Source organism: Rhodnius prolixus, unplaced genomic scaffold (genome assembly GCF_049639745.1).
Source record: "Rhodnius prolixus isolate KJV_2025 unplaced genomic scaffold, Rpr scaffold_10, whole genome shotgun sequence".
Classification (NCBI taxonomy): domain Eukaryota; kingdom Metazoa; phylum Arthropoda; class Insecta; order Hemiptera; family Reduviidae; genus Rhodnius; species Rhodnius prolixus.
In genome coordinates, this window is record NW_027411615.1 from 18,588,037 (window position 1) to 18,604,819 (window position 16,783).

Consider the following 16,783-nt stretch of genomic DNA (forward strand, 5'->3'; position numbering starts at 1 on the left):
AATTAATTCATACTCTATTATCTAGAGGTCTATTCCTTCTGAGAGAGTTGTATTTAAAATCTGCCTTAGTCTCCCCAACGATTTCAGACTGGCTGTCTGCTCTGAATTCTATTATAAATTGGCCAACATTTTTTTCCATAGTATTCCTGACAATTCGTAACTGCTTTTCCATCCCTTGGATCGAGATCAATCCTCTTAAACATTCATTTTCTTCAAGAAGGCTATCAGTAAAATTTAAGTTGGCAAAATGTCCACCAATAGTCACAGCAAATTTCCGATTATTTCGCCAAGTATTATTACGCATCCAAACTGAATGAGTGAAATTTTCATTATACTCCCACACATACGGTAGAGAGATTTCAAAGCCTCCGTATGAGTTGCGTTCTATAGAATTGTCATTTAGCTGCCAATGGAACAGATTACTAGAGTTGCGAAGATCTCTAAAAAAACAAACATGGCTTCAATATACAAATACAATTTTTAAACTGTAAAATTTCCAAATTCAAAATCTAAGATGTGGCCAAACATGTTAGTAAAACTTTTTTTCTCAAAATCAAGAATGCAATTTTGAAATTGAAATTCAAACTGTTTTTTCAAATTCACCACATAAATATGCAAATTTCATTCATAAAGGAATACCTGCTGAATTGAAAAAAACCTCTTCCATTGTCCGTAATCAATGTTGTATTGAAAACGAATGTTATTTCCGATAAATTGGAACGTGTTACACTCCAAAAAGGAGCGTCAACAAAAACTGCTTCTTCTCTGTTGTGAGAAATATCAGAACTAATCACTTTTATAGATTCATTGTTTCGACGAAGGTAGTGATCACCACTTTCCGTTAAATACCTGTTCCAAATGAGAATGAACTTAGTCTGAAGTTATAAAATGTATAATATTAAAGGCTTTATAAGTTTATGATGCTGAAAAAAAATAAAAAATAAAATAAAATAAAGTACCTATTGTAATAAGACGCCCAAATGCCCTTTCGATTCCCTTTTATTCTAGAATTGTGCACAACCAAAGATGGTACTGGACCTTTAACGATTTTGTTTATTATATTCTGTTGTGGAGCTGAAATTCAAAAGTTTTTAAGATGACTTTATGGACTGGTATTTAATCTATAACATAGATTTTAACTGTAATAATTCCCAAAAGACTAACCTACAGGACTGTAAAGCAACCATATTAAATGATAACCATCTGTAAATCTATGCTACCCTTACTTAGTTGAGGGAAAATGTTTTTCTTAGTAAAAACGAATAAATCAAATTAATCTAAAAGGTTAACATGACCCCATAATTGATATTCCGATTTAAAAGATCATGGATTGTGAACAACAATCTAAAAAGATCTTCCACTTACTTTATACAAGTTTTGCAATCACTCTTATTTTCTTATAGAAATCCCAATATTAATCAATATAAAAAGTTTTATGTACTAAATGATTTCTTGTGATTTAACTTTTCTTCTTCTTTAAGTTTGTCAAAAAAAAACAAACAAAATTTCTGAGCTTGATCCTAAAAAAAAGACCAACTACTTCTTTTCATGACTTGGTACTTGCATTTTTTATTACTATAAATAATATCTTTTATTTATTTTACTCATTATACTTGTTTGTAGGAATTTTTGAAGTTTTTTTTTGTATATGTTAAAAATTTCTTAATTTCATAATTAATCTTCTTTTATTTAATGTAACATCAAATTGCTAAACTCTTAACGTTAATCTCTGACGAGTTCTAATAAAATAGACGAGATCTAATAAAATCCGTTGCTGAGTTACACAACTTATAACAGAAACTGACCTCTTATGGCTGAAACTGAAAGCACTGTCATGCCGTAGGCATCCTGACCACTGTTATACAAAAGAACTACTCCATATGAAGTTGAAGTGGCAGGAAAGAGAGCAAGATCTCTTCTTAAATTCCACCTGTCCGCTTTAACAGTTAAGTCTGGAGCGTCATGGATAAAAATTTGTTCAGTACTTCTGTTGTGGATAGGATTCAACAACTGTATTCCAAGAACAAAGCCTGGAGTACACTGTAACGTAAATCAATAAAATTTAGAACATTTTTAAAGATTCAATCTATATTTGCTCATCATTTACACGATGAGAACGTATTTATATAATACAAATTATTAATAACCTTTATGTAGTAAGTTCCCTCAATTGGGTCGACAGTAACCCTCTGTGTTATTAAATATTTAGTGTTACCTTCTGTTATTTCAATATTAGTGTACCCTTGTGGAATAAATATGGGAACATAAGGAGCATATTGCGAAGTGGTATCGGTGACTGGTTTAAACCATCCTGCTAATTCTATTTGTTCCAAACCAGACATAACTGGATTGTGACGAATACCACTTATCTTATTGTTTTCCATTTTACTACCTGTTGAAAAACGGTAAGCATTATAGAACATTTTAACTGAGCCGAAAGTGGATTAATGGAGAAATGTAAATAGCACAGGAGACTTGAAACAATTAATTTTTTAAAAATAAATTACTACTTTTTCCAAGTATCTGGCCAATAAACATACTTTACGAATCTAGTTTTTAATACAATAGAAAGTTTATACCCACCGATGATTTTAATCCCAACTTGTTTGAAACCAACACCACTTCCTTGATTGTTACTGAATTCACAATTTCTTACAGTATTCGCCGTACCAGTAGCAAATATGTCTGAGTAGACAATTCCAAGACCATCATGAGCATTTTCTACTAAACGAACGTTCTCTAAAGCATGTCTTGAAAGATCTATTTGAAGTGCTGTAAAATGAAACACATATATGTAGGCTTCCCTTTATGTCCAGTTTTGACCGGGCCTGTTCCGATTTGACGTTACGGAACCGACGATCCGGCTAAAAAATCAAACTTACTTAAAAATAAAACATGAATTTCATGAAATTTCATCTACTTCACAAACTTACATTTTAAGCTTCAGCAAGACTGAGAAAAAAACCAAAGCAATGAAATTACGTACCTGGTTTGAATGCATTAGTAGCGTAGTCAAGGATCCCTGCTTTTCTAATGGTTAAATACTGAAGATGGCTTTGTTCAGCTAATACTCCAAGTCTCATTCCTGCCCAATGTGGTGGGTAACATCTCATTAAAACATCTTGAGAATGCATACAAGAATTTTCAAAGTCTGTTACTCCTTGAGCTTTACATTCAGTTATGTCTAAATCTTCCTCAGTACATTCAACATTTCTATTTAGAAATAAATATATAATAAAAAAAGAGAATGTTTTATTATTTGTGTTTCAGCTAGAAATAAATTATCATACGTTAGCATTATAGGATCATTGGTTCCAGGATGAGGTATATCAGATCTGAAAAGCTGCCAATCTCCAGGATTCAGAACAAGCCCTAGTTGGTTACAAACTAAGGAAGCTGCACGTTGGGTCCAACCATTGCTGCAAACGGTGCCCCATTGGGAATTTATTTGCACCTACAAGCGTTACCAAATTATTTAAAGTTTTAAGGAACTTCTAACAGCACTTAATTAATTGTCGAACATGATTTTTATGATGATTATTTATTTTTTCCTATACTTTTAAAAATCGCTTGTATAGACCTGTAATGTTCCTTCAAAAGAAGTTGTCCCTCCAATTAGTCGAACTTTTGGTTTGGGACCAACAGCAGGTTCTTCGGGTGCCATATCATCCAATAATGTTGTACTTTCCTCAACTTGTACTTCTTCCCTTAACGTCAACACAATATCGTTCGGACCTCGACCTTGAGCTTCCAGCTTTCCTGCAACCATCATGCCCACACCGGGTGGAAACCTAAAGAATTGAGGTTTGAATTAGAATAATTACCGTTTAACTGTTTTATTGTGTTAACATGGCGATTTTTATTCATAAAATGAACTGAAATAACTAGATCAGGATATCTATTAACTCTTTGTCCTTGATTTACTTACTTTAATGTAACTCCAGAATGTAAAGTAAGTCTGCCGCCTGCCATAATGTTAATATCTCTTTCAACTATATATTCCCCAGTAGAAAGGCTTTCCAGACCATCAACTTCTCCGCCAATAACCACACCTGTAGTTCCTGATCCTCTAGACTGAAACTGTGGTACAAATGTCGGAAATGACATGACCGTTGAAGCACCTGGATTCGAACTATGCAGTAAATATGGGAGGTATATCACCTTAGCCAGATTGTAACGATCTTTCCTTTAAGAAAAAATATAAATATTAAAAATAGAAATTAATACATAAAGTGGTTTGATATTCAAATAATTAGTGAAGTCCTTTGATAACAACTGCCCAAAGAATATTTTATTAAAATGTACTAATCAAAGAAAACTACATAATTATTTTCACGTTTAACTACTTTACAAAGTGAAGTACCATTCAAATAAATTAAAAATACAAAAAAAAAAATCAATATCTATCTATCGTGCTTGACAAAACTTAGGGTCGAAACGTGCTGATTCACCAAATTCTTTTTTTTTCTATCTTAGTGACTTTGAAGCTTACAATGAAGCTAATTGGTTTTCGTGCTTTGATTTATTTAATTTTAAACTAAGCAGTTGAACATCTGAGGTCGTTTGCAAAGAGTATTGCTTTCTTCGGCTGTCTATTCAGTGATTGTCAGTGTCGTCTCACACTAAGTTTTTCTAAGAGGACAAATTCCTAGAACAGACAGTTGCTTCCAGAAAACAATGCAAATCCCTTGGCTGTTAGCAAACACAAGATTTTTTTTGTCTACAAAAGCAATCTATTTCACTATTTTAATATCAGAGAATAAGTGAAAATATTTAATGGACAGACCATACGGTTCAGTGTGTACTCATGGTGAAAGAAAGGCAGTGCAAAAGTTTGTTACAATTTTGTAGTGCATTTAGAAATCTCTGACCTATGAATGATAAAGTAAGCAAAAACACAATTCAAACTAACTGTCTAATCTAACCCACTCTGTAAGGTTTATATACAGCAATGCTGCACTAAAAATTTCTGTCTGAACCTAAGTATTAAATACAAATCAGAAATATTATTGCACTAACCTGTCAAAAATTCTATTGTAAATTTTATCTTCAGTGGAATAACCAAGCCAATTGAAAGTACAATTCAATGTTCTGCTCTGATCTTGAAAATGAGCACCAATCTCATAATTAGAATCATAATTTTGTATTATATTTCTAAATATCACAGTATTATCTGAGGAAACGACGACAGCTGCTGCTACTCTACTTCTTGGAATCAATCTTTTTGTTTCCCCATCATCTATGAGAATACAAAAATACATTCACAAAAATTAAAAGAGAAAGTAATAAAATTGTACGATATCAAATATTAATAAATAAAACGAAACTCACTATCGAATGGTTCGATAATTTTGTTATTTTTCACGAAGTTCCAAGTAAATAGAAGGGCTTGATTGTCACTATAGGGTGAAAGACCAAGATTAACTACATATACACCTTTGTTGTGGTAGAATTCATTGTTTCTGACTAGAACTTCGGCTGGTAATTCATATAAATTTTCCACTGGATCATTCTTCAACAATAGGCATCCATAATGATTTTCTCTAAATTTATTGAATTCTATAAGGGCGTTCATATTAACAACTGGACGAATTTTAATTCCTAATTTTTTACTCTGCACAAAAGTGTTATGTCCTATGTACAACTTTTGTAATTTTGATTCTGGTTTCCAACATGAAAGCACTTCAACAGCACTATCCATGCTTAAGTTAAACCAATTTCCAGTGATATTTACATAAGCCTCGCGGCAAAAATTACCAACTAATATGCCTCTTTCAATATTTTTAAACACTTCACTATATTCCAAAACAACTGTTTGATTAAAATTAACATATTCCATTTTAGTATCATTAAACCAAACTGCGATTCCATCTCCAAAATTTGAAGACACAGACGTCCTACTAATATTAACTGAACCTCCAGCATATGTAACATTAACACCATATCCACTGTTAAACGCAATTCTGGAATCAGTTATGTTCACATGACCCGCACCATTGTTTACATGTACACCTGCTACGTGTCCACTATATGATACAGAAGTCCTTAAAATATTCAATCTACTGCGCAAATTATCAACCGCAATACCTCGACCTGAATTGCCGGCAATTGTTGAATCAGTTACATTAAGGTCCACCCATTTATCTGCAAAAGTAGAATTCAATTCAATTAAAACCTAAAAGTAATATTATTAATAATAAATGAATTAGTAAAAATTCAAACTTCGAAAGCTAGAACCTTGATAACAAAAATGAAGAAAGTCTAAGTGTTTAGACTAGATTCAATCTGAATTAAAATTCTTCCTCTCTTACAACTGCGTCTGCGTTAAAAGTGGTATGTATATAAAATTTTATGATTAACATAATACTAACCTAATCCGGACGTAATTCTGATTAAAGCGTATGTTTCTGTTAATGGAGCAGCATAAAAGGCAACATAAACATTATTTTTGGTAGTAGTAACACTTTGCGGTTTGGTAGAATTATACAGTGAAAACTCTGCTAAAAGTGGATCATTTTGTGATATTCCATCGTAGATCCTAATTCGACTGGTTCCATTGTTTGCAGTAAAAATTGGTAAAAAATTGATGGTCAGCACAAATCCAATTTTGGTGAAAAAGTACTACGGAATAATACAAACAAAACAATACATTAAACAAAAATTGTAATCTGACCTGAAAACTAAAAATCTGTCATTGCTTGATATGGGGGAAGAAACGTACGCTGAGCTGCTGGATTTTACGATTAAATTCATACTTTAAAACAGGCAGGTATACGTCAATATACCTGCCTTTTGTATTGATTAATGACCATCAGAAATACGTTAACATTTACCTTGTGACATTCCTTACTATTAGCGCTGAACTCACTTTGTTGAAGAGCAATCATAAGTGGGAAAGTTTGCGCTGAAGTAGTAGGTAAAGTACATAATTCTAATATGTTATGACGATTACTAGTTCTGTGTTCATGAGATACATATCTTACACCGTCACCTCCATTTTCAAGTATTTGACTAGATTCTAAACTTACACCACCATCCGAACTGTTCACGAAAAGACCATAACCTGCAAGAGAATTTACATCATATTTATCTACCATTATTTTTCAAGTATTAAAAGTAAATTGCTATGGGATTCACTATAAAATACAGAAACTATTATTAGGAGATATATATATTTTTTAAGCACAGATTAGCCATAATTAAAAATGGAATAAATAAAAAGAAAAGTAAATTTTCAACTAGCAAAGATCGCTGTTCAGGCTACTCCCGTCACTTAAGATATTGCCTCCAAATTGAAATTGGCGCAGTCTGAATGAGGGTCAACTTTGTGGGTGTAGAGACATCTTCATTAAGTTTTAAATTCAGTTTATCAAGAATTGAATGAGAAGTTTAATGTTTATGACGGTGTGATGAAAAAATTTGAATCCTGGGAGAATTATGTTCTCTAAACAGGGAAGCAAACGAGGCTTATTATAATGATCCTTTGTTGACTGGAGCGGAAATCTTCTCCTTATTCACATGGCCAACGGTTTACTCACCGTTCTTGATTGCACATTCTTCTGTAGAAGTCGTGTGGTACCGGTTTGAACCCGTGGTATTTTCTACCTGTTGTAAGTTTCATAATGGGACTCTCCTTTTTACTTCCGTGGGTTGAGGCACCACCCTCAGTGACATTCAGTCTTTTTCCTGTCATTTCCACTTTTTCTTTTCTAGTGAAGAAGTTTTTTTAAGAACAGAAGTGGTAGACAACCTTAAAACTTAGCTAATTGAATTTTTAGATGAGCTCTGTCAAAGTGGTCACAGTCTTTCTGAAGAAAACGTAAAATTGGCGAAAATTTAGGGTAGTAGAAGTGTAACATTACTGAATGATAAGTAACACATTAGAAAATGAACATAGCACAAGGAGAAACAAAGCGACTTCCCTAATGGTATATAAATATATTCTTTGTTGATCCTTGATCTGTCAAAGAAGTACGGTAGCGTTTCTAGAAATCAACGTTTGGAAGGATTAAAAGAAATGGGTTCCAGATTATACCAGATAAAAATGATTAAAATCTTTATGAAGATAGAAAAAAATAAAATAAAATTAAAAAATGGAAAACGCATTTTTGAACCTTTTAGTAGAACAAAAGGCGTGAAGAAAAGGTGTTCTAGGTTCCTATTTTTGTAGATATCGAAACTAAGGCAGAATCATGATAGAAAAACAAAGAAACGAATCATGATGTAGACAAAGGGATCTCGATACCGTTGCACGTGAATAAAACTTTCTAATAAAAGAAGACAAGCCTTCTGATGATGACACGTCAAATAACAGAAAGATTTACAGCGTTAACACTTATAAATTAATCACATGTAAATTGAGTTTTTGTGTGGCAGTGTATTAAAAGAATAATAATTTAAAAAAGCAATTTAAGAGGAACAACTACGAATATGTAAAATTCAGGTTAACAAGATTTAGAGAGCAATATACAGTTAAAACAAAACAGTTCTTTTTGGGTAATATAATCATGGTAAATTAAGGACAAGTATTCTACGTAACTTAATTTACCGAACCGATTAACATATATTTAATGATTTCAGCTAACATGAAAATACAAGTTGTAACTAAATACAGAGGCGCTATCTCTTGAAGAAGAACAGTTAACTTAAGTTCTACATTTGACCACTAGAGTCGAGGAGGAAATTTATGGGAGGAATCCCTATTCCATAATTCGCAAACAATTTACCTACTACCAATACTAGACCAAGTGCGGCAGCTAAATTTGCTGAAAAAACTAGTATGTACTGAAAATTAAGCTTACGGAATTCCTTCAGTAATTAATTTGTTATTTTCATTTAATAAATGTTACTATTATTGTTGTTTTTTAAATTTATAAAATATATACAGAAATTCATTTGTCTTAAGCCTTCATAAAGAGGATAACATATCCTGAAACGTTGACCATCTTACTGTAATAAACATAAATATTTCTTAATTATTGCATTAATTTTAGATATCGCAGTTTTTGTTTGATCGCCCCTCAATCTTGCATAAAAAAAATACTGTCAATTCATACATTAATCGCAAGACCTTACAAATTAACATGTGGCAGCTTAAGGCATCTACAGATTCTAGATTAATTGGTACCATCCGCAGTTTTAAAACTAATTGGAAAAGTTGGATACAGTTGTTAATGGGCAGAGAGATCGGTATATTTGGAAGTTGCTAAGTTGAACTTCAAAAACTGCCTGGAATCTTATGTTTGACCGGTTTGAACGGAAATTTGAAACTAAGCTTCAATAATTAAAAACGTTTATAGATAGGGCTTCATAACGAACCTTCATTATTAGAAAGCGTTGAATTATAAATTGTAAAAGGTCCAATTGGCTGCGTTATATTCATCCCATTATAAGCAGAATGTTGTACAGTCACTGAAGACATTTGAGGAGGTACGCCTACAGCTTCAATTGCAGAACTGACATTATACCCTCTTCCTGAACCAGCATATCTTTAAAATGCAATTCACAAAAATAAGCAATATAGATTTAATTTTAAAAAGTAGGAAAAAATATATAAAAAAAATTGCATACCTAATGTCTACATATTGAAGAACTGATTCGGAAAACGGAACATAAAATGTATTTTGCATAGTCAAGTAACGATTAAATTTGGCATTTTCAAAACGAATACCTCTCCAATGATGTCTTACTTTAGAAATAGTGTGTTGAGGAAAACATTCTATCGCAATATCAGGATGGTAATCTGAAACATGGAATAGAATTTTAATTTTTTTAAGACGCATCAACATCTGAGGATATTGACGCCCGGAGCTTTTTTTAGTGCACTACTGGCCTAAGGACTAAGTTCTCTCGTTAAAACATCGGAAGAAGCTCCTAAGAAAAGTAAATCTAAGGACCAGCAACTGGATACGAACCCGGGATCTCCTGGTGGGTATACAGTACACGCTAACCACTGAATTAATCCCTTCCCTTCTAGCGTTATTTTTTTTTATGATGTTATTACTTAGTCAGCTCTAAGTTTCAACACTATAATCTAAACAAATATAAACATTTAAAGTGGAGTAAATGTTTTTAAACAAACTTGAGTATGCTTACTTACCACAGGTTGGTCCCCCCATTTGCCTTGGAAGGTGTTCACATTGTCTGAGTTCTGTTTCGACTCCTGTACAGTTGACTGATAAAAATACTCGAGATTGTGGCGGTAACTGTTTATCTAGCCAGCCAAGCCAAGCCCCACCTTGCCAGCCCATCTCTCTGCAGGCTACTTCAACATCGGCTTTTGACCATCTACAAAAGAACTTGAGGATATCAAGCAACAATATTTCATTTTTTTTTATTTTTTGAGATTTCAGATAAATGGTTAAGCAAAAATTGTTGGAGTTCTTAGACCGACCAAGTTAGAATATCTTAACCATGGTTTTTACGGACGAAACATTGAACACCAGAAATTTAAGTTTTTGCTTCGATAAAGGTTCATAAAATATCCTTTTATATACACAAATACATATATATATATTATTTTAATAAGCAAAGAGCTTATTAAAACTGTCCGGCAGGTCAGTTCTACGAGGTGTGTTCAAAAAGTAACGGGAATTTTTAAATTTCGCGGGTTTGGAGAGTCTGATTGTAAAATTTTTTTTTTATTATGTTGGTACACATGCCCCTGAAGTACGATAAAATTTTCAGTAATATTCATTGTTTACTTCTTAAGTGGCAGCCGTTAAGGTTAGACGTGTTTTTCGAGCTTGGCGATTTTTGTTTGTTAAAAAAAATGGATCAAAGAATTTGTATTAAATTTTGCGTAAAAAATGAAATAAAGTGTAATAAAGTGTGTGAAATGTTAATAAAGGCATATGGTGAGTCTGCTATGAGTAAAACAAGGATTTACGAGTGGTATAAGCGTTTCCAAGATGGCCGCGAAAACGTTGAAGATGACGAACGACCTGGACGTCCAAGCACATCAACAACCGATGAAAACGTGAAAAAAGTGAAAGAAATGGTTATGAACGATCGCCGAATCACAATCAGAGAAGTCGCTGATGATGTTGCCATATCAATTGGCTCATGCCATGAAATTTTTTCGGATGTTTTGGGTATGAAACGTGTGGCAGCAAAATTTGTTCCAAAATTGTTGAATTTCGAACAAAAACAGCGGAGAATGGAAGTTGCTCAAGAGTCACTCAATGAAGTCGACAACGATGCGGATCTACTGAAACGTGTTATAACAGGTGACGAAACATGGGTTTACGGATATGATGTCGAAACTAAGGCTCAATCGTCCCAGTGGAGGCATTCTGGATCGCCAAGACCGAAAAAGGCTCGACAAGTGCGGTCGAATGTGAAGGTTATGCTCACTGTGTTCTTCGATTTTAATGGCATAGTGCATCATGAATTCTTGCCACAAGGTCAAACAATCAATAAGGAGTACTACCTACAAGTTCAACGCCGTTTGCGTGAAGCAATCCGAAAAAAACGCCCGGATTTGTGGCAAAACAATTCATGGATTTTGCACCACGATAATGCACCTGCTCACACTTCATTGCTTGTTCGTGAATTTTTGGCCAAAAACAAAACTTTAACGATGCCCCAGCCTCCATATTCGCCAGACATGGCTCCATGTGACTTTTTCTATTTCCAAACATAAAGAGAACATTAAAAGGCCGTCGTTTTACAAGCATAGATGACATTAAAAGCGAATCGCTGAAAGAGCTGAAAGCTATCACAAAGATCGAGTTTCAGAAGTGTTTCGAGGATTGGAAAAAGCGCTGGCACAAGTGTATTGTATGCGAAGGGGACTACTTTGAAGGCGACAATATTAATGTAGATGAATAAATAAATATTTTTTTCAAAAAACGAAAATTCCCGTTACTTTTTGAACACACCTCGTATGAGGGTTGACAATCAAAAACTGAACGAAAAAGCGTAATGAACAAAAATTCGAACGTTGACCATTTTTGTTTGTTTGTTTTTTTCTTTTTTATAATAGTCAAAATTCTCAAATTTCCTTTAAAAATAAAGAAAAAATCCTACCTTATCGCAAAGACTCACATCAAAAAGATTAATTAAAAAACGTTGCTAACATCATAATGGTACATATTTCTAGACAATTACTTCAATGATTGTCTTTGACATCGTACAAACCATTCACATTCTTGAATGATTCGGGAAACTTCTCCAAATTGCCATTTCATTTTATTGCACGATTGATAACAAAACAAGTATAAATATAACTCACTAATCAATTTTTATTCTCTACAAAAAGGCGTAATTTTGGAAACAAGATTTTTTGTATGAAATTAATTGTGTTTTTGATCTAAATGCTTGCAATACTGTATTGGCGTTATGGAGATGGAAGAGTATTATTAAAAGCAGAATTATAAACAGGAATTCGAAGTTAATATCATTGGATTTAATCGTTAAAATTCTCTAGAATGAGCATTTCCACTTCTTTTATTCTTTGAATTGTTGAATTGTTGACAACTTTGAGTCAATGAAGCTATATTATATTGAAAGTAACGTCAATAGTAAACAATAAAATATTAATAAACTACTTAATTACCTTCTAGAATTAGAGCAAACAGATCTCCATTTTCCTTTGAACAAAACTTGCAGTCGCCCTGATAACAAACTTGATCCGTCCACCAATCTTAAATTCCTTTGCCTTTTTTCAGCAACAGGCACGGAGATACTCTGCAGCGTGACACGTTCTTCTGATGTGCCCTAAATATATAAATAAATTATTATTATGTATTTAATTTTCTAATATATGTTCGGGATAGAGGGGTATTTTCCATTAATCATGTGAATAGAATGTCAACAGATCTTGTAACACAATGTTTGGTTAATAAAATGAATATTAATTGCCAATTAACAGGTTTTAAATAGCATCTACAACGGAAAAAGAAGGTACTGACAAGAGAATCCAACAGAAAAACTAAGAGATACAGTAACTCGCTTCACCACTTCTCAATGTTTGAGAGAGGCTAATATTCCTACCAATTAAAAGAATGCAGAACACAGTCCAAGATAAGTCTATGCTAAAGCATGTGTCGCTTGCATAATTTTCGAGTACTAAAATTTTAAAAGCATAGAAATCTAAACTTGTTAAGTGTCTGTTTCTTTTAACATTTCGACGAGATTTGGAATTGTAGTAATTTTTTAATACACTTCTTAAAGAATAAAATTGTAACTGAAACGGTATTCTGTAAAAAACACTTCTTCTGTTGAACTGTTTAAAGAAAACTTATAGGTTCTTAGTGTTATTTTATCTATTATTATATTAGTGGGGAGATACAGATAAAATGAAATTAGTAACGTAAACTTAGAAAGGAACTAGAGGTCAACAGGAGTACCATACAAGACATCGAAAGGAAGCTACTCAAATGGTTTGGAAATTCAATTACGATGGCTAAAGAGAGGAAACCAAAAACCTCATATAAATAGGAAAATAAAAGAAAATTAAGAAACACTTATGAAGGAACAGGCAGAAGCAATTTCATGAGATACGGCTTGGCAGATGACGGAATGTAAAGCCCAAATGTAAGAAAGCTGAAGGAACTTGTCAAGAGGAACTCTACTTTTGAGAAAGTGGATTCTAAAACCAATGCCAAATTTTGTCAATATCTAAGGTACTTACTACAATCCAAGTTTTAAAAGCGTTAGATAGCACAGTTAGGATGGAAATATTTTTTGAAAAAACATTGAAAATACTTCTCAGGAAATTAATTTTTGATTGAACCTCTGATTTGGCATAACTTAAATAGTCTTAGCAGTATTCCTTCGGCTAACAGTGGTTGCTCCACACAAAATAGGGTCCCATTATTTACAATAATGTAACTGTTATAAGTCCTTATAAAATTTTATAAAGTTAATCTAGAGTCAAGTAAAAAATTAAAAGCCAAGTATTTGTCTCTTGATTAGTTATCGTAAGTCAAGTACAATTTAAGACTCTATTTTTTTATTAATTGCATTTTTGTTTTAATAAAACTTGTAATAAATAAGATCCAGGGTAGATCATTTAATTTATTACAAAATTAAGGATTTGAAAATAACAAAAAGAAATTATAAAAATGTCAGTAACTTTTAGACAGTCATGCTTAGTAAGTAGTGATATCTATCGACAAAAAGATGTACCTCAGTTTGTTTCTACAGATAAGCGTTTTTAAATCAGTTGGTATTTTGTTTGATTATTTATTTTAATTGCTTCTAAGTAACATATTGGCGATTATTTCTATATTATTAGCGATTGTTTCTTCAGTTGAAGCTTTTTTATTTTTTTTAAACAATTGTTTTTTGTTTGGTTATTTATTTTAATTGCTTCTAAGTAACATATTGGCGATTATTTCTATATTATTAGCGATTGTTTCTTCAGTTGAAGCTTTTTTATTTTTTTTAAACAATTGTTTTTTGTTTGATTATTTATTTTAATTGCTTCTAAGTAACATATTGGCGATTATTTCTATATTATTAGCGATTGTTTCTTCAGTTGAAGCTTTTTTATTTTTTTTAAACAATTGTTTTTTGTTTGATTATTTATTTTTACTGCTTTTTCTAAAAAACAACACATCGGTTTGTGAGTGTGAACTTGACACAATGAGTGCAGATTATTGCAATAAAGGAATTACATCAATTTTTTTAAGAAAAAGTCTCCAAGATTGGAAAAGTTAGAATGCTGTTGCAGTCATCCCACTTTGTCAATAAAGAAGCACCAACTTCTATTCTGTCTTTTGATTCTTTTGAAGGGAACTGAAGGTCTCAAAAGAATAAGGTTCTGTGTGAAGCTCTTAATAAGAGAAAATCCAAAAGCAGAAAGGTGGACTCAAATCTGGATATACTCTTCCTGAACTATCTTTAAAAGAAAAAAAATTATCAATTCTACTATTAGCCAGAAAGATTACTTCTTGATAGCTTAAATTATTTACAAATAAAGGAGTTTCTATGTCGGAAAAATAAAATGAACGTTACGCCGCTATCTATATTTTACTTAATATTAGGATCAATTAAACATTTGTAAGTATAATAAGAAAGGTAATAATTTCAAACGCAGGAATTTATTTTATATATGATTTTAAAAATATTTTTGAGATCTGAATCATTCATGCGTTCATTCATCCAGACGATAACAGAATGCAATATTATACATTTTAATGCTGCGGAATTCCTTAAGGTTAATAGTTAGTTAAGTTTAGGTCACTGATTGTAGTAAGGCAAGAGTGCAACTGGATGACTCATAGAAAGAAGAGGAGCATCACCTTGGCCAATTAAGCATTTGTACTATAATTGGCCGCAATTACAGAATTGGCTTGCCTTTCTTTCTATCTTGCAATTAGACAATGAAATATGAAATATAGGAAATTTAAAATGACCACCAATCATAAAGGATAATACAACCACACTTTTTTGTTATTGTAATTTCGAGCTATACCCTTTTTCCTTAAACTTAAAGATTCTAATTTGAGTCTTTTGAATCCCTCCCTATCGAATTTCGAATTATAATATTTTAATTATCTAAGCCAAATAGCTAAAACTTGTAGGACTAAGTTTCCACATCTAAAACGCCCAACCAGCCATAGATAGCGGAGTAACAGATTTTATAGATCCATGTTACTCCCAATAAGGATTAGATAGATGTGGATTAGAGACGCTAAATTATGTCCCTTGTCAGGAATTTATACTTTCATAATGATGTAAGGCCATTTAGACCATTCGCTTTTAGGAAACTAGTGGCTAGGAAAAACCAAATGGTAGTAGCGCGTACATCTTTAGCACTATACCTAAGTTAAACCATGGTTGGTACGATTGAGTAAAGCATAAGGAAGATAGCATAATCCTGCCCAGATTCTGGGATGATAGTATATCTGTACAGATATACTAATTTTGTCTAGTTTTATATTCTGCTTCACCTCTTCTATTTTTAAGATTACTCCAAATAGGAATCTTTCGAATGATGCTATCTGTTGAATGTATTGTTCTAAGACTACTGCAGAAGTCGGTAGAGGATCTACCGATACTCCACAGTTCCGGGAGAAAGGTAGGCTATAATATCTTTGTACATGAGATTCAAAAAAAGAACTCCGTAATGGAAGAATAGATATTTAATTCATTATTTTATTGCAATTAAAACAATTATTGTCGTAATTGTAACTGGTAGTAATTATTTAATCCATCATTAAAGTACGAACTCTTGTCGAAAAATATTTTTTTTCATTGATTAAATTGATTTGTAGAAGCCATATTATTAAAATTATCTTATCATAAATATAAATAGACTAGTGTAGTGCGCTTATCTAATCAAAAAATTACACCTGTCAATATAATCCACACCTAAACAGGTGTAATATACACATAAAATTCATTCAAATATTACTTTTTGTTTATATAATTTGTTTGCAACACTTTTTATAATTAGTAAAAATAATTTTAATTATTCAGAAATATCAAATAAGCAAGTTCAATAAGCTAAAATTGTAAGATTAAAAATTCAGAGGTTTTGAGTTCAGTTTTAATATTTCTCTCACTACTTTCGAAGAATAGGGCGTGAGAACAAATGTTATAGACCACAACCAGAAATAGAAAATAGCAAAAATTTTAAGTATGACATTTTGATTCTTCGATTCGATTAGGTTCTGACATACGTTTTTAGTTTACACTATCGCCATCTCGAAAAAACAACATTATACAAAATTTAGACCTAGTTAAGGAATCCATCAGAGTAAATATATATATATATTGAACTAAATACTGTAATTATGCCTATTTCCTTTTACGAAAACGGAAACGGAAA

The 16,783-nt window shown here is 32.2% G+C and overlaps 1 protein-coding gene across 3 annotated transcripts in view; it reads right to left on the reverse strand.

Moving 5' to 3' along the window:
* The window catches only part of bark (C-type lectin domain-containing protein bark beetle), a 68,034-nt gene that overhangs the window by 21,164 nt on the left and 30,087 nt on the right, over positions 1 to 16,783 (reverse strand). For 2 of the 3 annotated variants that reach the window (XM_074132951.1, XM_074132952.1), the window contains exons 2-19: positions 12,560 to 12,720; positions 10,100 to 10,287; positions 9,571 to 9,742; positions 9,319 to 9,488; positions 6,834 to 7,063; positions 6,372 to 6,621; positions 5,332 to 6,144; positions 5,020 to 5,239; positions 3,929 to 4,186; positions 3,581 to 3,791; positions 3,291 to 3,454; positions 2,987 to 3,213; positions 2,584 to 2,772; positions 2,148 to 2,392; positions 1,806 to 2,040; positions 960 to 1,074; positions 640 to 849; positions 14 to 440 (exon numbers count right to left, since the gene is read on the reverse strand). In XM_074132951.1, the coding sequence (XP_073989052.1) occupies positions 14 to 440; positions 640 to 849; positions 960 to 1,074; positions 1,806 to 2,040; positions 2,148 to 2,392; positions 2,584 to 2,772; positions 2,987 to 3,213; positions 3,291 to 3,454; positions 3,581 to 3,791; positions 3,929 to 4,186; positions 5,020 to 5,239; positions 5,332 to 6,144; positions 6,372 to 6,621; positions 6,834 to 7,063; positions 9,319 to 9,488; positions 9,571 to 9,742; positions 10,100 to 10,287; positions 12,560 to 12,720 (4,485 nt within the window). Of the gene's footprint in view, positions 1 to 13; positions 441 to 639; positions 850 to 959; positions 1,075 to 1,805; positions 2,041 to 2,147; positions 2,393 to 2,583; positions 2,773 to 2,986; positions 3,214 to 3,290; positions 3,455 to 3,580; positions 3,792 to 3,928; positions 4,187 to 5,019; positions 5,240 to 5,331; positions 6,145 to 6,371; positions 6,622 to 6,833; positions 7,064 to 9,318; positions 9,489 to 9,570; positions 9,743 to 10,099; positions 10,299 to 12,559; positions 12,721 to 16,783 lie in introns of those variants that run through there. The other variant, XM_074132953.1, reaches the window with a different exon arrangement.